Raw genomic sequence first — 18,746 nt, 5'->3', positions numbered from 1 at the left:
GCTAAATTGTGTACAAATGGACGAATGGGAAAAATCTGCCCTCTTTCCTGTGGGCTCTCCTTAGTTTCCAGGCCACACGCATCTTGTAACCTGAAGTCATCCCTTCTCTTAATCAGGTAGCCCGAATTATTAGAAAAACTCTTTTCGGATTTTCCGACTGCCTCAGAAAGGAAGCTTGGAGGAAAACATGAAACCTGCTGTTTGCTCAGAACAATCCACCTTCATTCACCAGCCTTCCAAAGTTTAACCTTTTGCAAAAAAGTAAATATGTTTAGACAAAGACCTTCTCCATCGGTAACTTGCATCATTCTGGGAAAAGTCTACAAAGGATCAGATTAGATAGGAGATAGAAATCAAATTATGGTGAGAAAAATCACTTTTTAAAGGCGTTCTTCTCTTGGAAACTGGTCTGAGGACACAATAGTCAGTGACCAGAGTAATCTAGTGCTCGATCAACCTCAAGATTCCAGTATCTGGGATAAGAACTCACCATCTGACAACAATTGCTAAGGAAATTGGCAACTAGTATGGCAGAAACTAGGCACTGACCCACAACTAACACCATATATCAAGATAAGATGGAAATGGGTTCATGGCTTAGACATAAAGAGATACTCTAAGCAAATTAAAAGAGCAAGGGATAGTCTACCTGGCAGATCCGTGGAGAAGGGAGGAATTTGTGGTCAGAAAGGAACTAGAGAACATTTTGAAATGCAAAACGGTTAATTTTGATTGCATTAAATTAAAAATGTTTTGCACAAAGTCAATTGCAGCCAGGATTAGAAGGGAACATAAGCTGAGAAACAATTTTTATGGCCAGTGTTTCTAAGGCCTCATTTCTTAAAAAACAGAGAGAACTGATTCAAATTTATAAGGATCCAAGTCATTCCCCAACTAATAAATGGTCAATGGATATAAAAACAATTTTTTTATTAAAGTTATTTATTTTAATATACATTGCTTTTTGAATCATGTTGAAAAAATCAGAAGAAAAGGGGAAAATCATAGGAAAGAAAAAAGAAAAGACAAAAAGTGAACATAGTGTGTGCTGATTTACTTTCAGTCTCCATAGTTCTTTTTTCTGGCTACAGATGGCATTTTCTATTCAAAGTCTATTGGGCTTGTCTTGGATCACTGAACCACTGAGAAGAACCAAGCCTTTCAAAGTTTATCATCACACAATTTTATTGTTACTGTGAACAATGTGTTCCTGGTTCTGCTTGTTTCACTCAGCATCAGTTCATGTAAATCTTTCCAGGACATCTTAATACCAGCTCGTTCATCATTTTTCACAGAACAGTAATATCCCATTACTTCCATATACCATAACTTATTCAGCCATTCTACAACTGATGGGCAACCACTCACTTTCCAATTCTTTGCCATCACAAAAAGGGTTGGTACGAACCTTTCTGCACATATGGCTCCTTTACCCTCCTTTATGATTTCCTGGGGATACAGACCCAGTAATGGCACTGCTGGGATCAAAGGGCACAGTTTGATAGCCCTTTAGGCATAGTTCCAAATTGCTCTCCAGAATGGTTGGATCCGTTCACAATTGCACCAACAATGCATCAGTGTCCCTATTTTCCCAAATTCCCTCCAACGTATACATGGCTTTAATCAAAAATAAAGAAATTAAAGTCATTTCTAGTCATATGAAAAAATGCTCTAAAACACTATTGATTAGAGAAATACAAATGAAGACAACCCTGAGATACCACTACACACCTCTCAGATTGGCTAGGATGACAGGAAAAGATAATGATGAATGTTGGAGGGGATGTGGGAAAACTGGGACACTGATGCATTGTCGGTGGAGTGGTGGAAATGAACCATTCCAGAGAGCTTTGTCCAAAGGGCTATCGCACTGCGCATACCCTTTGATCTAGCAGTCTCACTACTGGGTTTGTATCTCAAAGAGATCATAAAAAGGGGCAAAAGGCCCCATTAAGTGTAAAAAAAGTCTCTAGGGGCAAAGAACTAGAAATTGAATAGATGCCATCAGTTGGCTGAATAAGTTATAGAATATTATTGTTCTATAAGAAATGATGAGCAGGCTGATTTCAGAAAAGTCTGGAGAGACTTACACGACCTGATGATGAGTGAAATGAGCAGAACCAAGAGAACATTGTACACAACAACAACAAGATTATGTGAGGATGGACTTAGTGCTTCTCAACAATGATTCAGGGCAATTGCAATAGACTTGGGATGGAAAATGCCAAACACACCAGAGAGAAAACTATGGGGACTAAACGTGGTCAAAACATAGTATTTTTATCTTTTTTTGCTTTTTCTTCGTCATGATTTATTCCCTTTTGATATGATTTTTCTTGCACAGCATAATAAAAATAGAAATATGCTTAAAAGGATGGTACATGATTAACTTATTTTGGATTCCTTGCTGTCTTGGGGAGAAAAGGGAGGAGAGAGAAAAATTTGGAATACAAAGTCTTACAAAAATAAATACTGGAAATGATCTTTACATGTATTTGGAAAAAATAAAATACTATTGAAAATTTAAAAAAGAATCCCCCTCCCAATAAAAAGAAACAGGTCTGAAGGGTCACCCTCAATGAATGAAACTACTAGGGGGAAGCTGATTGAGATAGCAGATTCAGACTGGGGATGCCCTGGGGCCAGGAGTCAGGTCTGCCATGGGGGAGGGGAGAGATGGTGCAAGCTGCCCCTTTTATTTCATTTATTTCATTGGGCCCAATGAAGTTCTGAAGGGAAGAGTTCTCCTTCAGCAGCTTACCATACTGGGTCATGTGCAAGGTTAATAAGATAGGCTGTTCACAGGCAGAGTTAATGCCATTTACTTCAGCCATTTCTGGAGCTAGTTCCTAAATCTTTTGGGACACTCCCCTGCCCCTGGTCCTCCTCTTCCCTCTGGCTGCTCCTTCTCCATCTCCTGGGTTACTTTCTCCTCCAGGTCACGCCCTGTGAGGTGTTCCCTAGGGTTCCGCCCTGGGCCCTCTGCTGTTCTCCCCCAGACTCCTCACTGGGCGATCTCATCAGCTTCCATGGATTTAATGGACCTCTTGATGTTGATAGTTCTCCAAAGTACCATTTCCTGTCCCAGACTCTGCTTCCCTCCAATCAGCTGTTAGAATATTTCAAACTGGACAGCCATTGTACATTCATTATGAGGAAATCAGAAGTTATGATCTTTGCCCCTAAATTCTCCCTGGCTTCTCCAGTTTCCCACAATCACAACTAGGAGTCTTCCTGGACCCCTGACATCCGATATGGCACCAAGGCCTGTGGAGCTCACCTCTGAACCATCTCTCAAACATATTCCCTTTTCTCCTCCAACACTCTAGCGTTGGCCCTCCTCAGCTCACACTTGGAGTATGGCCATAGCTGCTGGGGAGCAGAATCTGCCCGCTCAGAGTCTCTCCCCACTCTAGTCCATCCTCCAGCACAGGTCCCTCTGGTCACCAACATCAAATACAAAATGCTTTGCTAGGCATTCAAGGCCCTTCATAACCTGCCCCCTCCTCCCTTTCCAGTCTTGTTACACCTGACTCCTCAAATTAATCCTCTTTACTCCAGTGACCTCAGATTCCCGGCTGCCCCCCCCCAACAAGACCCTCCATCTCTTACCTCTGGGCATTTTCTCTGGCAATGTCCTCCATCCTCAGTTCCACCTGCCACCTTCCCTTACATCCAGCTAAAATCCCACCCCTAGGAAGCCTTCCCCCGTCCCTTCTAATTCTGGTACCTTCTCTATTTCCTATTTATCTTGTCCAAAGCCCAAGAGAGTGTGATCTCCTGGAGGATAGGGACGCTCTGTCTTTTGCCATTTTTTGTCTCCTAAGAGTTTAGCACAGTGCCTGCCTGGAACACATTAGGTGCTCAATAAGTGTTTATTTATCGACTATTTCTTTGTGGTTTTGTCTGGAAACAAAAGCCTAAAAAGACCTGCCAGAAAATAAACCCACTGACCTGTTATGACAGACCCGTCAGACCCTGGACCACTTCCCAAGCAATGATAGTCTGTGAAACCGAAGGTCCCGGAGCTGTCATCCCCAATGGATGGGGAGATATCCTGGATGCTCCCCATCTCTTGGAGGAACTCTTCAGAGAGCGGGCTTTCCAGATCGTCATCATCCAGTGGAGAGAGCGGGCAGATCTGGCTCTCGGTGTCCACCATCTTGGCAAGGTGAAGCCAGTTCCTTTAAAGACCTTTAAACTGGAAGGAAAACAAAGAAAAAGAAAAAAAAATCAGATAATCTATTTGGCTAAAATGTCACTTGTTATTTGAGGAATGGTTGAATAGCAGAAAGTAAGGCAACTTTCCATTTGCTGCTAATAATGAAACTCAATCTATTGGAATAATTATAATCATGATAATATTTCTACAGCTCATACTATGTACCAGGTACCAGGCTAAGCACCTTACAAATATTATCATTTTTGACCGTTAAAACAACTCTGGGAAGTGAGTATTGTTATTATCCCCATTTTACAGTTAAGGAAACTGAGGCAGAGTCCCACAGCTAGTGTCTGAGGTTGAACTTGAATTTAGCTCTTCCTGACTCCAGCTCCAGTGCTCTGTGCATTCAGATGCCTCCTAGTTGCCATAATCAGTATTTTGGGAGCCCTACGGGGAGGACTGTTCATTCCCTGCTAGAGTTTGGGGCAGATGCAGAGTCTGACATGCAGCCTAAGGCTGAGTAAAGCATATTTTAAAGGGTTCAGGGAAAGGACAGATTGAATCTATAAAGGGGAGAGTTTTTAACCTGGAAGGGATTCCAATGGGGAGGATGGAGGAAAACGGCACCTTTATTTTGATAATCCCAGGTATTTTGTTTTAAGCATTTAAAAGCAATTCAGAGAAGGTCCACAGACTTTATCCTCCCAAGAAGGTCAGGAAGATTTGTCAGCCCACAAAGGGTCAAAAGCTCAGAAAGGAAATTCAAGACACAAAGGGAACTTTTTCCAATGGGGAAGGGAAAAGGGGGTGGGTGTATTGGAAAGGACCCATCAGCTTTAAACAGAAGCAACTGGAGAAGACCAGTGACTGCCTGAGTGCAATTCTGAAAGACTGGGACATGGGTGGGGATGGCAAGCCCGGACCAGAGCAGCCGTCCAACTCCCGAGGAAGATTCGGAACAGTTGGCCAGCTCCAAGGCAGGGAGCTTGATGGGCCCCCGGGGGAAATCTAGAACAGACCATGAGGCTCATCGAATGAGTGTCTAGAAAGGACAGTGGGGATTGCCAGGCTGGCCCGGCTTCACCCAGGAGGGCCCTGCCAGGAAAACCTTCTTCTCTTTTCTGAAGTGATTCCGAAGCTCTTAGGGTCTCAAGGACAGTGTGGTCTGCGTGTTCCAGCTTTGACGAAACCTCTGGTAAAGGACTCCATCTTCTTCTGGTGGAAAAGCCCTCCAGAGGGTTGTAGACTACAACGAGATGGATTTTAAACCAGCGGAATGGATGGCAATCATTCATAATTCCCCGTCGCTTTGGCCAGAGGTCTCCAGGGGAGTGCCGCAGGGCTCGGCTTTGTTTGCCATTTATTATTTTTTATCAGTGACTTGGACAAAGGCGCAGCGGGCATGCTGGTCAGATCTGCAGACCCAGGGCTCAGAAGATGGCTACTACAGGGAATGATAAGGCAAAAGCCCGGATACAAGGCAGGGGAGGCAGTCTGTCTGAACAGCACCTGGAGCTTCAGATGGACTGTGAACTCAGCATGAGTCAGCAGCACTGTGTGCTGGCTCAAAGTTCACATGGCCGTGGACTTCATGAGAGGGGCCGAGCTGCCAGGGATGGAGAGGAAGGGTCCCGGTGTTCCCTTTCCTGGTCAGGCCCCACCAGAAGCTTCAGTTCTGGGAGACATATTGGAAAAATAACATCGATAGCGGATGAGGGTGGGGAGAGACCACCAGGATGGGGAAGGGTCTCTGATTCACACTCTAAAGGAATCTGTGAAAGAACTGAGGCGATTTAGCTTGGAGAGGACTCTGGGATGGCATGGGGCAGGCAGGATGGCTGTGCCCAGGTGTCAGGTATCCAAAGGGCTGTGGAGCAGCCCAGTAAGCCCTGTGGGAGCTCCAAGGGGGAGCTGTCCAGCAGCAGAATGGGCTGCAGCTGGACTGGCCCTTGTTGGGTAGGAGATGCTACAGTTCTCTAGGGATGGTTTGGCTGCTGAGCACCCTTCCAACTCTAAATCTGGGGATCTGGATCTCCAACCATTTATAAAATACCTGCTACAAAAGTGAGTCTCCTTCAAGGAGTTTGTAACCCACATTCAGATGCATTACGCATTCAGGTAGATGCGGGTGCCGAGTCCCGAGTTCAAATCTGCCCTCAGACACTTAGAGGTATGGGATCCTGGATGACTCACTCAATCCCTGCCTGTCTCAGTTTCCTCAACTACAAAAAATGGGATTATTAGTTCTTTCCTCCAGGGGTGATTGTACATATTGAATGAGATATTATTAGTAAAGCATCGTTTAAAATGTTCGATTCTTCAAGTTAATTAGGTTAACAACTATCAAATATTAAATGTTCTCTCTCCGTCTAACTTCTTATTTCTAAATTTCCCGTTAGAGGTGGGTAGCCATCGAGAAATGAGCTGCTTATAGATATTTAGCAAGTATTAGGCAGAATGATATATCGCACAGGCTATTTTGCATCTCCCATTGAAAAGGCAGAGAGACAAGGCAGCACAGTGTAATTCATGGAAAGCACTTGGAAACTGGGCTTAAAACTGAGAGACGGGCGGCTGGATGGTGCAGTGGATAGAGTGCCGGCCCTAAAGTCAGGAGGGTCTGAGTTCAAATATGACCTCAGACACTTAATATTTTCTAGCTGTGTGACCCTGGGCAAGTCACTTAACCTCAATTGTCTCAGAAAACAAAACAAAACAAAACAAAACAAAACAAAAACAAACAAAAAACCCAGAACTGAGACTTAGGTTTCTTTGCCCCTTCTTTGCTATGTAACTGTGTTACACAAGGAGGTTCACTTCTATCCAGAATAATTCTTCTAACATGACAAAAAATTGCCCCAACAGCTATTCTCTACTACCAAATCGCACCCCGCCTAAACATAAAGATTCTCAGCAGGGTGGCCACTTTTCCCTCTGAGCTTTACCTTCCTCATCTATCAATTGGAATTCTTCCATCAGATTACTATGAGGAATGTGGTAAACAAGTAAAAATGCTAAAGAAATCTACCCCAAAGTTATGAATCGTGCTGAATCAGCCGCAAGAACTGTCACAAACCCTTTACCCATGTGTGCACCATGGGGAAAGGCTTGCAGATTATGACTTCTGTCCATCTTGATGACGGACAGAGAGGGATACGCCGACCATGGCTATTCTGTGTTAAAGCTCAGCTCAGGGAGACTTTTACACCCCTTCTCCCCGTGTCCAACACTTCTGCCTGATGCCTGGCTATCAAATACATAAATCTGAGCTGAAATATTCAGACCACAAGGTGTGACCATGAAGTATTCCTCCAAAAGCAACCACCAAAGCAAGGAAGAGGTTAAACAGTTGACCATCTCTGACTCTCACCTATCAACCACATATTTCAACCCAATAAAAAGCACTTCCCTGGGGCCAAGGGCCACGATGGGCTGTGTCTCAGCCCCCAACCCCACCCCGGCCCCCCTTTCCACGGCCGGAGGAACTTTGTCCCTAGGAGCCAGCAAGCAGACATTGGGGATTTGTGGATCTCTGGGAGAATTACCTTTCTGTAAAGGACAGTGGTTCAAGTTGACCAGATTTAGGAGGGAGAGAATCATACAGAATGGCCTGGAGGACGTTGGGGTCAGCTTCCAGCTCACTATTTCTAGGAAGTCACGATTTGTTTTTGAAAACTGTCCCTTTTTTCCCTCTTAGTTTGTGTTTAAAGACTATCTGCTTTTTTTTTTTTTTTTTAAGGTTTGTTTTAAACTTAGGAAAGAGAGGTAAATAAAACCAAACCACAAAGTTAAGTCAGGAGATAATGTCTTGTACTTTGGTCAGGGAGACATTGGCTTCCAAATAAGCCGCTTAGTTAACTGGCTTTTTCTAGCTCCAGCTCCAATAGATAACAAGCAGTTGACTTGGATAAGGAAATGAGGGAGATACATCAGGAAGCTGCTTGGTCATCAAGCCTGGCACGGCTGCCAGGAGGTAGGAGAGCAGGCCATCTCTAGGAGATGATGTGGAAAGAGAGGAAAGGGCACAAATGTCCCAGAGTCTAGGGACTGTGCTGCACTTCTAGGTGACTTTGGGACAAGTCTCCAGGAAATTACAGGCAGTCTGGTGCCCAAAGGGCTGGTCCTGGATTCAGGACTCTTACGAGCTGCAAGATCCTGGCAAGTCATTTAATCTCTCTCTAACACACCAGTAAATCACAATAGCATCTACCTCTCAGGTGGCTGTGAGGATCAAAAGAGCCATTTTTGTGTAGGCTATTGTTATCATTATTGTTCAAGGCCAACAGGAATCCTGGGCTTGTTGGTCTCCGGGAGCTTTAGCGCAATCCCATATAAAAAGTGTGCCGTGTAAACTAAACCATCGGATGACACTCGACTCAGTCCAGAAATCTTAGGGCCAGTGCCTTTGCCCACTTCACACACGAAAACACTGTGGGGCAGAGAGGGAAGTTGCCAGAGAATTCCAGTGCCCTGGGGGAAAAGCCTTGGTCTGCAGACTCCTGGGCCAAGGGGTCCCTGGTGGCTGCCCGGGTGGCCAAAGAATTGGGAGGGAATTCCATTTCACCTGCAATGCTGATGCTAGGGTGATCAGGGAGGCCCTTGATTTTGTTAGTAGGCTGCCTTTACACCCCAAAGCACCACCCTATGAAAACTCCCACCCTCTGGGGTACTTTTCTAGGGAGCCGAAAGCTTCCTCTCCGTGCCCCCTCCCCAGACCATCCTGTTCTCACAACCAGACACCACAAACTCATGCAGAGGCAGCCAGCTGAAAAACTCATCTGCAACTCAATGAAGCCTAGGCCCCAGTCCCAGGTTCTTGGCCCAGGACTTGGGGACTCCTTCCCTCAAAGCCCCTTGTACCCAGCAGGCCGTAAAACAGAAGAACGGGGACCTGGATCCAACGGGCTCTGTCCAGGCAATCAAGACCATTAGTCTTTTCAGTTTCCCCCTGAATCCCCTACCACTCCAGCAGGTATCCTGGGTCATTTTCCAGAATCACTGAGGTTATGAGTCTCCCTCAGCGTCCCTTCCAAAGTTGGCGATCAAACATGTTCTTTGTGGGCCTGTGCCTCCCCTCCCTAAGACGGATCCAGCTCACTGTGACCTGGACCAGGTCATTTCTTCTTCCAGAAATCAAACCTGCCCTCTCTGCAGGGATCTTCCTGTTTGTAAACATGGTCAAGTGGCCCTCATCATTTTTTTTTTTTAAGCCATCCCTGGACCTCCCAATTCCATTCATCAGTTCCTCCAATTCTCTTTTCTCTGTGACCCAACTTCTTAAAAAATCATCTTCACCTATAATGCCAGCTTCCTCACTCCCTCATCCTCTCCCTAGTCCCTTAAAATCTGATTTTATTTCTCCCCATTTTACAAAACCATTCTCTCCAAGGTCACTGATGGCTTCTTAATGGCCAAATCCAAAGGCTTTCTATTTGGGTTTCCTCCTCCCTCTTCCTGGCTACTTCTACAACTGGACAGCAGGTGACTGTCATCGCAGCCTCATCCTGGACACTTCTGCTTCTTGCCTTCTTCTCCAACGTCCCCTTTTCTAGGTCCTTCATCTCGTAATCTTGGGGGTTCCCCAGGTTCTGCCCCAGCCTCTGCCTCTTCCTAATCCCATTCATTCACTGCCTTAGTTAGCTTCCACAGTCACTTCTGCAGAAATCTCCCAGAGACCAGACCTGTCTTTGAACAGATAACCCCCATCTCTTACTGCCTGAAAGGTCCCTTCCCACTCCTCCCAGGCCAGGCCCATTTCCCAAACTAGATTGCTTTGGATGACTTCATCCAATGACTCACCAGGATGAGGAGGTGAGGCAGAAGGAAGCATTGACTTGTTAGCATTGATCTGTAGCTTTTACCTCCAAATGGTCCCTCCCCTCCCTTTATGGCCAAGACCTTCTGACCAGCTCCCTGTACAGCAATCTCTCTTCCTCAGTTCCTCCTGAAGATCAGCACTAGACTCATCTTCCTTATGTGTAGACCTAGTCACCTAGTCAGAACCCTCTGAGGACTCCAGATTTCTTTCTAAATAAAGTTGAAACTCCTTAACTTGGCCATTCAGGAGCCTCCAGAGTCTGGCTCCATCTGCCCTTTTCAGATGTCTTCTAAGACTCCCTTTCAAACATGCTCTAGTCAGTCCTGGAGTAGACCCCTTCCCCTCCTCCCCATCACATACTATTTTCCACCTCATCTCCATATCTTTGCTTCTCTCCTTGCTTATAAAGTACCTTCTTGTCCATCTTTCCTATCTCTCCCACTCCAAGGGGGCTTAATCCTAAATCATCTCTGAAAATTTCCTTCCTTTAGACTTTCTGATGCCATTGACAAGGACTCCCTTCCCCTCTCTATCCCCATTAAACTTTGGATTGAACCCTACCTGCCCCCTTTAGCCTTCTCTTGTAATTATTTGTCCTGATACCTTATCTAACTCGGTTCCAAGCCCAACAGGTTCATCTTCTGAGGGAATTCACCAGCACAGGAGGTAACTAAAGAATTATATTCCTTGCAGGAAGCATTTGTTGATACAAGTGGGGACCCAACAGCCCGTGGAGAAGAAAGACTTGAGTTTAAACAGTAGCCCTGAGTCCTTAGATTAAACTTCCTGATCCCAAGAGCCTTAGAAGGAGAACTCTCTACTGCCCCTGGCCTAGACTAAAAGCTATTCCAGCTCATCGAGAGACCCTGGATTATCTAAGTCTGAACAAATCTCTCCTCTTGATATCTAGTTAAAAGCCACACTACCTTGTACAACAAAAATGGGAGTTGGTCCTCTCTCAGAGAGAAGAGAGAACTTCTCCCCATCAAGCTCGGCCTGAAGCCCCTTCTTCAGCACTCCCGGCTCAAGATGGCCCAGCATTTACCTGGTCACACCCAGGGCATGGAGAGCCACACTCCAATAACCACCACCCTCCACCCACCCTACCCCTGCCTCCCAGTACATTTTTTGCTGATACACTGTCTTAGCTTAAAACCATACCGATTTTTCAAGGACCGGTTCAAATGCCATTTTCCTCTCTGAAGCTTTCCTGGATGTTCCCAGACAAACATGAGTTGTTCCACCTTAGAATATCTATCCAGAGGAGTCTAGCCAAGTTCAATTTCCCACATAATGATTAACATGCTAACGAAGCTACTACAAGTACAAGGAATGTAGAGCTACCGTGTAGACCATGTGAAACAGAGGGGAAAAGTGGGATCACAAAATCCAATTCTGGTTGGCCAACCTCAGGGTTGGGTACTGGATTCAAGTCAACTCTTAGGGAGTACCCTGGGCTAGCCTCTGGGGAAACAGACATGAAAACAATCATTTTCTCAAAAGAAATAAAACCCAAGCTAACGCCTAGAGTCCACAATGGAGATATTTAATTATTTCATCAACAGTTCCGAACGACTCTACCCGGAATCTGCCAACAGAGAAATGAATCTGGCAGAGGCACAAGTCCGTGGGTGCGGCTGAGAACAGAAGGGATTTTTGTACCTGCATAAATAGTATTTAGGGCTTTTATCTTTAAAATGTAAATCAGATCCTCCCTTCTTCTTCCAAGGAACACACGGACACAGCCCCTCCAGGTGTCACAGAATAGAGCAATGTATTTACTCCCTTCATTCTGAATGTGACTATTCCTCAGATTCCCAAATCTCCTCATTTTAAACACTATTCTTACCTTAATTCACCTTCATGTCAGTAAAGCCAAATAAGAAAAAAATTGGGGAATTAAAAAAGCTACCCTGTCCATTGGCGATGAGCTGGAGGCAAGCATCAGCTGGGATGAGGCTTGGATGGACTGCCCCAAAGCTTGGGTACTGTCTGTACAGAGCGCACAAAGAGAGAGTAGCTGGGGCTAAAGTTGAAGCTTTTACTAGGGAGAGATTGCAGAGAAGGCACCAGAGGGACAATGACCTCGCCAGTTATATAACTCACTATGCCACGCCATTGGAAAAGGCAATTTACCAGGAGAGGACGGTTTGGATTGTTTTCTTGTTGACTTCCATTGAAAGATGGAGAATAGGGGAAAATGTCCAGGTTTATTCCTTACTATTTCCCTTTAGTGGGGAACACTGGAGTGACCTTGATCAAGTATCCCAAGAAAGTCCTAATCTCCTGTGTCTAGGAGCACTCCCTCCCTCCTTCTCTCAAGTATAGTAAGCCTCTCAAGATAAGAATGGGCTCATTTGTTACTGAATGAGTCACATTTAGAAGGATTCTTCCTTGGAGAAATTCCTTACAAATGGTTCAAGATATGAAGTCCACGGGTAGATATTCTCTGTCTCCATGAGTGTCATTTCTGTACACATCTTCACTTCCTTCCACCAGACAACTCCTGCTTCCTTGATCTGGCTTTTTTCACCTTTATGTTTCTGGCACCTAGGATAGGATATTACTGAAGCCAGCATTTAAGAAATGTCTATGGCCCTGACATTTTATAATATGGGGTCACAAGGTACTGGAAGCCCTGGATGCAAGTACCAAATCTAGGCCCCTTCCCATTATTCGATGCTAATAACTCATACTTTTCTGAAACATACTATAATGGAGGGGCAGAGAATAAGAAAAAACCCGAGAGATTGACAGGGAGCAGAGGTCGGTAAGTAACCAAATAAATATATGAAAGCTATAGGAAACTCACAACAAACAAGGGAGATGTTTGTTCTATGGGGTCACAAGGTACTGGAAGCCCTGGATGCGAGTACCAAATCTTGGCCCCTTTCCATTATACGATGCTAATAACTCATACTTTTCTGAAACATACTATAATGGAGGGGCAGAGAATAAGAAAAAACCCCGAGAGATTGAAGGGAGCAGAGGTCAGTAAGTAACCAAATAAATATATGAAAGCTATAGGAAACTCACAACAAACAAGGGAGATGTTTGTTCTATGGGGTCACAAGGTACTGGAAGCCCTGGATGCGAGTACCAAATCTTGGCCTCTTCCCATTATACGATGCTAATAACTCATACTTTTCTGAAACATACTATAATGGAGGGGCAGAGAATAAGAAAAAACCCGAGAGATTGAAGGGAGCAGAGGTCAGTAAGTAACCAAATAAATATATGAAAGCTATAGGAAACTCACAACAAACAAGGGAGATGTTTGTTCTATGGGGTCACAAGGTACTGGAAGCCCTGGATGCGAGTACCAAATCTTGGCCTCTTCCCATTATACGATGCTAATAACTCATACTTTTCTGAAACATACTATAATGGAGGGGCAGAGAATAAGAAAAAACCCCGAGAGATTGAAGGGAGCAGAGGTCGGTAAGTAACCAAATAAATATATGAAAGCTATAGGAAACTCACAACAAACATGGGAGATGTTTGTTCAAGTGATGCTGCCTAGTAACAAAATGAAATTGTCAGGCTTAAGTGATCTTGTGTCCTCTAGTTTGGATGTTCCGTGTGCATTTCTCTAACAGGTCCTAGGCAGTTAGACAAATTGAGTTTTAATTGATATAGAAAAAGAGAATCTCCCTTGCCTTTATCTCAGACCTGTTCCATGGCTCCCCAAGTCTACAAAAATCCAAATGTAGAAGGCCACATGGGTAAATCAGTCACTTCTGGCCAGTAGCTTTCCCGTGAAGCTTCAAGAAGCTCCCATCATTGTGGGAATTTAAAAAGTTTTGTTCTCTTTTTTGGTTTTTCAACCTTTCCTCCTTTGCATTTCCTTGAAGTCATTGGTATAATATTTTACTCAAATAGGCAAGCTTTGAATCAATTTCCCTTTGATCAGAACCAAACAGAGCGACCAAAGGGCAGGTTCAACAAGGCAGTGATTCCATAACAACAGTCTGTCTACTCAGCTCCCATTCCAAGTTTAAAAACTCCAGGGGCAGCTAGGTGGCGCAGTGGATGGAGCACCAGTCCTGAATTCAGAAGGAGTTCAAATCTGATCTCAGACACTTAACACTTCCTAGCTATGTGACCGTGGGCAAGTCACTTAACCCCAGCCTCAGAAAAAAAACAACAAAAAACCAAAAAACTCCAAGTGTCAGGGCTCTGGGTATTGAGAATAACTTAAAAGGGGGTTCAGAGACCATGAAAGAAACTTGATACAAAACTTAATTATTAAGCATTTGTGCAGTCCATCATCTATAGGAAATTTGTGGGCTGTTCATCAAAAACAATTTAAAGCTGGTTAATACTGTTACGTTCCACGGCCCAAATGATTCAAGTTAAGGCAGAGAGGATGTGCAACATAGGGGGATTGCCCTTGAGGGCCTCAAAGTCCCTTCTAATCTAAATCTGTGGTCCTGGGAACTGGCTAGCCCTTAAGTTTCCTCATTGTCAGACAACAGCTTTGTATTGGACTAGATGAGGGGCAAGATGATATCATATAGAGAGCCCTGGCCCTCCAAGGAAGACGCCTAGATTTGAATTCCGACTTAAGACACTGTAACCAGAGCAAATTACCTTGGACTTCACTTTCCTTATTTGTAAAATGAGGAAAATAAATATTTAGCCATCCAAAGTTCCTCCAAACTGGGAAGTCTATAATCCTGTGTTGTGAGAAAGCCTATGCCTGCATCCCCTCGTGAGGACAAATGTCAGCAAACTCTAGAAAATAACCTCTCTGATTGAAATTGTGAGCATTTTGTGACTGCTCGGAGAAAAACAGGTTCTGAAGTCTTTGCCTTTCTGGCTCCTTTTTGGCAGCACAACTCTTAGCCTCGTGCCTGCTATGATTCATATCAAATGATCTGGTACGCTAGGATAGAGACAATTAATTTTAAAATCCCAATGCTGCAGCTGCATACATGATCTCACTGAAAAAAAGGCATCTCAAAGCTCAAGGTGGTAGGGGGCATCTCCTCCCTCCACGTCCTCCTCAAAAGGCTGGTCTTAGGCTGCAGCCCCATCTACCACAGGAGAATGGAAACCCCTCGAGGGGACCATTGTGTTTTTGTTTTCCTTGGCTCAGCACCCAACCCAACACTTTGCCTGCACCTAGTAGATATTTACCAAGTAGAAAATTACATTCAATATCAATCTTTGCCAACTGGACAAATGAGGACTGCTCCTGAGTGATTCTCAAGCTCTTTTGGACTCAGATCCAGGACCAAAGAAGCCTTCCCCAAGACTGGCTGCAAGCCAGAAGGCAAAAAGGAGTTCTTCAGTCTGGGCCTGCAGATGTCAAGGAGAAAAGGGGAGATGGGATTACTACTCTTTCTCCTGCTCTGAAGGAAGAAGGGCAAGCACTGATGGACAAATTTTAGGTTAGCTTGCTAACAAGATAGTTTATGAGCCGTTGGCAAGGGAAGCGATTTCAAGTCATGCTGCTTCATTGGTGCCAAGAGCTACACGAGTACGGCACAACAGGGAGGTGCTGGATTTGGGGACAGAGGACTCTGGCCATGTCCCAGTTTTGCCACCAACTCTCTGGCTTTTCCTGAGCACGCCATTTTTCTCTTCAACAACTTAAGTTTTCTCATATACAAAATTAAAGGACGGGCTATATGGCCAATGTCAACATGATAGGAGGCTCAGTGCAGTGGCCCCAGAAATCACGTCTGAGATTTGGATGAAGGGACAGCTTTATCAATAACTTAGATAAATGTGCATCATATTTACAGATGAAAGATGACTAGGAAAGCTAACCCAATGGATGACTGCCAGGATCCAAGAAATTTTGAATAGCTCTCTTACACTACCATTTTTTAGCATTTAAATAATTGTGGTTGTTCTTTAATTGCTAAGGTCTATGGGATTTTCTTGTTGCCATATTTCCTTTTCTAATGAATTAAGGCAGGGAGAAATTAAGTAAGTTGTCTAGCATCATACAGCTTAGTTATATATTTCACACCAGCTAAAAAACAGTAGTTAGCAGAGGTTAAAGAGATGTGATGGCACAAAGTCTTAAGTCCAGGCCATATGAATGATCCATTCATGATAGGATCTGGTGATACAGAACCCAAGGAAGGGAAGCTCAGGAGGGGCAGGGTTGTACATTTATTGAGCAGTTATGGGCCAGACCCTGTACTAAGTGTTGGAATTTAAAGAAGAATATACTATTATACATATTTGAAAATAATTCCTCAATAATAACTGTTTGCATGCAAGTGAGGTTCAGGGGGCCAACCGGCCTAGTCCAATCTCACCAACTCCTGGTAAATGGTAGATACTTCCTGTTTTTGGAATGGAAAGAAATGCTATCTTTAGCAGTGGCAGAGAATGGAAATGTCTGCTCTCTCTTCCAGTACATTATTAGTGAGATAGCAGGAAATAAAATAGGAAAACAATAGACTGGTAGCAGAATCCTTGGACATGTCCAATGAGAGGGAGGAGTCCACATACCATCAAGCTAAGTGATTAGGAAGGCTCACTGCCATCCTCTTTAAAGGTAGAAACCTGAATCCCACAAAACACCAGAAACACTCCTGCCCAGCTCAGTGCTGCCAAGAGCAATGAATGGACAGTTCAGCTGATTTGACATTTCTTTTTAGATGGCTTCTACAACTTCCTCTTCTGCCTTTGGCAACTCTCAACTCAATGACTTTAATAACAGACTTTGTTCATCTATAAAACAATCTAGAGCTCTGCCAGATTCCATAGTCCTATGAAAGAACAACAGTGTGACAGCAATTTCAATCAAGATTTAATGACACCAAAGGAACATACACTTTGAGTAGTTGCTGAGTTATGAATTCTCAACTTAGAGCTTTCAAATTTTTTAAAGGAACATTTGAACAGTTGCAAACTGTTTTTCTTTGCCCTTCTTCACCTATTTCCCAGGCCCTCCCTTCTTTTCCTTCTTCTTCCCAGGAACCAAGCAGACCTTGGCCAAAGAAACCACTTGTTGGGCAGCGGGAAGAACTGATTGATTCCATTTCAGTCTGTCTGCTGACCAGTGAAAGGCTAACATTAGATTGAATAATAAATTTTAAAAAGTGAGGACTAAGCAAAATCTTTAAGGATAGCAGAAGAATGGACCACAGTGCATCAGGGCTCTAGAGACAACAGCAAAGAGGTAAAGCTACCAGACTAGAGCACTCCCTGAAGAATTCTAGACTTAGATGTACATTTCTCCAGAATCAAAGATTTCAAGTAATTTTGGGCAAGAGATTCTTATGGGTAAAATCTGTTATACCCAAGTTCAATTGACATCAGTTGCCCATTCCCGATGTGTGTGTCCTGTGCCTAGTAAAGTTGCAAATGTCCTTTTCCCACCATCTCCTTTCTTTTTCTCAGGGAGATTCTTATAAAAGCCCAATTGTATCTTTTCCTCTTTTTCCATACTTCTAACTGAGCTAACTAGAACTCTTGTCACTCTCTCCCAATCTTTCCTTTCTGGCTTTCTTCTGATTTTTCCCCAGCTACTTCAGAAAAGCCTGTTTTTATGTTGTCTGAAAAACAAAACAAAAATCTCTAATCCTGAGTATCAAGAGAAATCAATGTTATTAATCTCTGTCTAAAGGCCTTCAAAGTGCCAACAGAAATTTCTACAGAAATTAATAGTCACCACTTTCATTAATTTGATTATTTAATTAATTTATAAAAACATAAAAATTAAATTAATTATTTTTAGGGGACAGCTAGGTGGTGCAGTGGATAGAGCACCAACCCTGAATATAGGAGGACCCGAGTTCAAATCTGGTCTCAGACACTTAACACTTCCTAGCTGTGTGACCCTGGGCAAGTCACTTAACCCCAGACTCAGGAAAAAAAATAATATTTTGAAATTTAAAGTTAAATAAAATACTATGTCTCACCAATTTGATTGTTTTCTCTAGAAATTCCTATTCAATACAAAAGATTCTCCCTATTTTTCATTACACACAGGGGTCTGGAAGTTCCTGGTTGATTGAAAGTTGATCCAGAGTTCTTGGCCACCTCCACCCTCTCAGAGAAGTAAAAGAGCACACCAATGAAATTAGTTAACCTACTTCCTGTCTTTCCCCTCAAATTTTTCTTGAGCTCCCAGCTCTGGTTAGACTCACAGAACCCCTTTCTCTAGTCTCATGGAACTAGAACAGAGACCCTTAATAGCAGCTAAATACAGTCTACTGCTTTAGATATCAAGAGAACAATGGAAGGAGGAAAGGAAAAAAGGAGCAGGGGAATAGTAAGACTTTGTGATTTCAAAAACTAAGATTGGATTTTTTAATATGTTTGGAAGATAGTTCAAAAACGGAATTTCAGAAATGTTTTGGGGGGAAATGATATTCATTTTCAAAAGGAAGGGAGGGAGAAAAATTTGGAACACAAAGTCTTAGAAAAATGAATGTTGAAGATATCTTTACATGTATTTAGAAAAATACTATTAAGAAACAAGTTAAAATAATCATTGAGTGGTATTCCCAGTGGATCACTCCAAGGCAAAGTGAATGAGCTATGGATTTGATGGAAACACTGAATTTAGGGAGACATCAGATTCCCCAAACTTGGTGCTATCATTCGAGTACAAATTGCATTTTGGAAGCAGCCCTGCCTTACCTTATCCAAGGCACAAGGCTGAAGGGATTCCCTGAGCCAGAGCTTACAAGGACCTGCTACATAAGAAGTCATGGGAGGTTAATCCCCTCATTTAACAGGGGGAGGAAAGTGAAGTCCATGGATAGGAAGGGACTTATTCACTGTACCACA

General features: G+C 43.6%; 1 protein-coding gene across 2 annotated transcripts in view; it reads right to left on the bottom strand.

Moving 5' to 3' along the window:
- PPARA (peroxisome proliferator activated receptor alpha) overlaps positions 1 to 18,746 on the bottom strand; it is a 58,486-nt gene that overhangs the window by 28,437 nt on the left and 11,303 nt on the right. For both annotated transcript variants that reach the window (XM_074272085.1, XM_074272086.1), the window contains exon 2: positions 3,955 to 4,201. In XM_074272085.1, the coding sequence (XP_074128186.1) occupies positions 3,955 to 4,162 (208 nt within the window). In that variant the 5' untranslated portion in view covers positions 4,163 to 4,201. The remainder of the gene's footprint in view (positions 1 to 3,954; positions 4,202 to 18,746) is intronic.

This window comes from Sminthopsis crassicaudata, chromosome 5 (genome assembly GCF_048593235.1).
Source record: "Sminthopsis crassicaudata isolate SCR6 chromosome 5, ASM4859323v1, whole genome shotgun sequence".
NCBI classification, from domain to species: Eukaryota; Metazoa; Chordata; class Mammalia; order Dasyuromorphia; family Dasyuridae; genus Sminthopsis; species Sminthopsis crassicaudata.
The sequence above is the reverse complement of the archived record's forward strand: the minus strand, read 5'-3'. Positions and strand labels throughout refer to the sequence as shown.